Source organism: Dendrobium catenatum, unplaced genomic scaffold, assembly GCF_001605985.2.
Source record: "Dendrobium catenatum unplaced genomic scaffold, ASM160598v2 fragScaff_scaffold_133, whole genome shotgun sequence".
Lineage (NCBI taxonomy): Eukaryota > Viridiplantae > Streptophyta > Magnoliopsida > Asparagales > Orchidaceae > Dendrobium > Dendrobium catenatum.
In genome coordinates this window covers 11,108,955-11,113,107 of record NW_021318595.1, presented here as the reverse complement: position 1 = coordinate 11,113,107, position 4,153 = coordinate 11,108,955, and the positions used below count along the sequence as shown (strand labels likewise).

The following is a 4,153-nucleotide window of genomic DNA, read 5'->3' as shown; positions in this document are numbered from 1 at the left end:
CCATAATTCAAGAATTGCTTGCTCCTCTCAAGTTTGAACAACTTACTAGTAAATCGTAATTGAATTTATCAGAATATTCTGTTCATTTTATATTTTAAAATTAAAATTAGTATAATTTATAGAATTATGTTTATTTAAAATAGATATAGCAATTTTAAATATTTATTTTTATTAAAAATTTGTTAGAATATTTTTTTTATATTTTTTTTCATAAAATTATATTAATCTGAATATAAATTTAAATTTTTGAAATGAATGGTAATCTTTTAAAAACTTTAAAATTTATAAAAATATTTTTAATTTAGTTTTTTTATTATTATTTTTAATTTAGTTGTCGCAATTTTTATAATAATTTAGGGTTTAGAAGACCTAATGAAAGGACCGAAGGCATGAGAAGCATACGCCGAGTTACCAATTTCAAACGCAGTCGTTGCCAATGAAGTCGTTGTCAACTTGCCTTCACCAACATCATCGGCCTTATCAACAGTTAATTAAAAAAAATTTTACATTTTCTGATTGTGAGCGAAAATTGCAAAATAAAGAGAGCGTCGTGTAGAAAAAGGGAGCATCTTGGAGCTGAGTTTAAGAGAGTGAGCGACGAAACCCTAAAATATTATTCTGGATTCTGAATCTGGATTTCATGGCGTGCTTCTTCTCCATTAAAGGTAACGCCTTTGATCTTCTTTTACACTTTCAGTCTCTTATTTTTTGGCCTCAGATTGCGGAATTTGATCCGGCTTCATTTTTTCTATCGGTTTGGATCTTGTTTTCACTTAGGGGTTTGTTTTCGGGTATTAATATAGCCTTTTTTCATAATCAATTGCGTTTCGATGTCTTGCTTTAAGGATCGTTTTCAGTTCTTTGGTATGTTTAACAGGATCGAGTTTGCCTGGGATTTTGTTAAAATTGGATCTTTTCTTTGTAGATCCCAAGTGATTTGATGGCGGATGTGCTTGATATAAAGGCGGGTGCTTACGATTCTCTTCTTCTTTCTTTGGTTGTGTCTTATTTTGGAGGCTGAATGTTATAAATTTCAAGTTAGGAGATCTGTTTTTTGAAATTTAAAGCTTTTTATTGATCCATTGATGTTTATTTTAACAGATAGTGGAAAGTTTTTAATTGTTTACTTGAATGTTCTTCATTTAGTACGACTTTCTTACTGCATTTATTATATTTTATGTGGCCTGCAGGGGTACCTGGGGATATCTAGTTTTTATCATTTTAATTTTTTTGTAAAATTCTTAGGCCTAATCTATTGATTGGAATGTGTTCTTTCCCTTCTCCCTTCGCTGCTTCCTCTTGCCAGATTCAGATCTTTGCTGGTCCATGTGATGTAAAAAGTACTTGCTTGTGAGAAGGAGGAGATTGCAATAAAAGTTTTGAATTGTTCGCATAACTATCATTTTATTTTTCAAGTCATTAAGGATTTTGATGGGGTCTTTTTTGAGCTTCCCAGTTAACAAATCTCAAGAAAAGTTGTGTTGTGAGGTTTCTCAGGCTGAGGTCTCTAGCAAGAGGCTGAAGTTGTCAGCAAGTTTTAACAATGATAATCCAAGGCTTATCTCAAGCTTACCTGATGAAATTTCCCAGCAAATCCTTGCAAGAATACCTAGGATTTATTACTTGGGAATGAAGCTGGTATCACGAAGCTGGAAAGCTGCTATAACTAGTGCTGAAATCTATCAGCTTAGAAAGGAGCTCGGAACAACAGAAGAGTGGCTCTATATTCTGACAAAGGTTGAAGATGATAAGCTCCGTTGGCATGCTTTGGACCCCTTAGCTGGAAAATGGCAGAAGCTGCCACCCATGCCTAATCTTGTATGTGAGGAGAAATCTAAGAGGGGGCTTTCTGGATTTCTTATGTGGAATGTGATGGGCTCCAGCATTAGAATTGCTGATGTTATCAGAGGCTGGCTTGGCCGGAGGGATACCCTGGAACGTCTTCCATTTTGTGGCTGTGCCATCGGAACCGTCGATGGTTGCCTCTATGTGTTAGGTGGTTTTTCCAGAGCATTTGCCATGAAATGTGTTTGGCGATATGATCCTGTTGTCAATATGTGGCAGGAAGTGAATTCCATGACCACTGGGAGGGCTTTCTGTAAGGCCAGTCTCCTGAACAACAAACTTTATGTTGTCGGCGGAGTCAGTAAAGGCCGCGGGGGTTTGACTCCTTTGCAATCTGCTGAAGTCTATGATCCTAAAACTGGTTTCTGGACAGAAGTTAAAAACATGCCATTCTCGAAAGCTCAGACTCTGCCTACTGCTTTCCTAGCTGAACTGCTGAAGCCCATTGCAACTGGAATGACTTCATACAGAGGAAAGTTGTGTGTCCCTCAAAGTTTGTACTCTTGGCCCTTTTTTGTTGATGTTGGTGGTGAGATCTACGATCCAGAGACTGATTCGTGGGCGGACATGCCTGCTGGTATGGGTGAAGGTTGGCCTGCAAGGCAGGCAGGGACAAAATTGAGTGTGGTTGTAAATGGTGAGTTATATGCTTTGGAACCTTCTAGCTCCTTGGATAGTGGTAAGATAAAGATATATGATCACCAGGAGGATGCCTGGAAAGTTGTTATTAGCAAGGTTCCAGTTCATGATTTTACTGATGCAGAATCTCCTTATTTACTTGCTGGCCTTTTTGGGAAGCTTCATTTAATCACTAAAGATGTTGATAACGGGACTGCAGTATTGCAAGCTGATTTGAAAAAGCAAATGTGCATGCAAAAAAATGAATCTTCTGCTGGAGCTAGCATCTCTGCTGAAAATCACAGTTCTTCTGAGGCAGAAGCTGAAGTTTGGAAGGTCATTGCTGCTAAGAATTTCGGTGTAGCAGAATTAGCCAGCTGCCTTGTTCTTGATATTTAGCTTATGTGATAATGATGCTACGAGTGCCTAACTTTACTAGCTAAAGATTCCCTTGTTCTTTTTGCATCTGGTTATAGAAAAAGCATTACAGGTGGTATTCTTGAAGAAATTTCGGCAACATCTCTTTATTAGAGTTTATAGAGTGCAGATATACCTTTGAAGTAAGAATTAAGGTGTTCGCTGGAAGGATATATTTTTTATGCTCCAAGTTATCTATCATTTGTGTTCATCTTGCCATAAAATCTAAGGGATGCGTATGTTGGTTCTCATAGAGGAAATTGTACTGTTCTATCCAGAGTGTTGACTTAGTGGATGATATTGGTTTCACTTATGTATAGAAATAGAAGATGATGTGAAACTTTGAAAAATGGTGTTGGTTTTTTCTTATGGCGTGTTAGATGTAATCTTATATTAGTTACTTGTGAATATTATAGTCGTCTCCATGTTTCTATGTTCTCAATGTTTGTGAGCTCTGGTTATTTGCATGATTCTTCTGATTGAATGCTGGAAAGAATAGCTCCAGCGCTGTGGAAGCTGTAACAGAATGTTGAGCTTGTAGTTTTTTTTTTTTTTTTTTTTTTTTTTTTTTCTTTTTTTTTTTTTTTTGCATTTTCATTCCTTCAATTTATGTGGCTGCAACTTAGTGCAGACATCAAACCTAGAGATTTAGGCTTCGTTTGGGACATCTTTCGTATTGCTTTTTAAAATAATTTTTTAGAACAAAAATTTCAAATTTAAAAAACTTTTTGTACTAGAAAGCTGTTTTTAAAAACAAGAAGAAAGCCATCCCAAATGAAGTCTTAGTTCAGTCCATGTGCTATAATGATCTCTTTACTCATGCTATACACCATTAACAGCATGTTGAAGCTTTGTTTAATCACATATTTCTTGTTGTTTACACTAGGTTTTTCTCTGCATTGTTCTTTTTTATGCTCTCATGTTCTCCACCGTTCTAAACAACAGGTTTCCCTTGTGGAACTCTATAGAATGGTGATTAAATTCCTGAAATCAGCCCTCCTGAAAGCAACAGTATGTTTTCCTTCCCATGGTCATTTTGCAAATCCTCTCATGCTATCCGCCTGTTCGGAGCACCAGTTTTCTCCAGGTAATAAATTATGATTAAATTTTATATAAGCATTCCTGAATTCAACTGTTGGTAAGATTCAGAGAGCTATATTAACATGGAATATCATTACCAAATACATCTCAGATGTTGTTGACTGCTGCAAACAGCATAATCTGTATGATGTTTCTGATAAAACTCATGATTTACTTCATTTTTCTAAGAATT

General features: G+C 36.0%; 1 protein-coding gene across 3 annotated transcripts; it reads left to right on the top strand.

Annotated features, from left to right (window-relative positions):
- Positions 1-506: 506 nt before the first annotated feature.
- LOC110111339 (F-box/kelch-repeat protein At1g22040) lies at positions 507-3,322 on the top strand. Of its 3 annotated transcripts, none has more exons than XM_020843153.2 (2): positions 507-665; positions 1,307-3,322. In XM_020843153.2, the coding sequence occupies exon 2, from the start codon at positions 1,432-1,434 to the stop codon at positions 2,860-2,862; it is 1,431 nt and encodes a 476-aa protein (XP_020698812.1). In that variant the 5' UTR covers positions 507-665; positions 1,307-1,431; the 3' UTR covers positions 2,863-3,322. The 3 variants fall into 3 exon arrangements, with proteins under 3 accessions (XP_020698812.1, XP_020698816.1, XP_020698814.1); XM_020843157.2 differs by having other exon boundaries at positions 511-665; positions 1,246-3,322; XM_020843155.2 differs by having other exon boundaries at positions 511-665; positions 1,191-3,322.
- Positions 3,323-4,153: the final 831 nt, after the last annotated feature.

Excerpts from the sequence above, each read along its gene's own strand:
- LOC110111339 (XM_020843153.2), top strand. The coding sequence starts at position 1,432 with ATGGGGTCTTTTTTGAGCTTCCCAGTTAACAAATCTCAAGAAAAGTTG.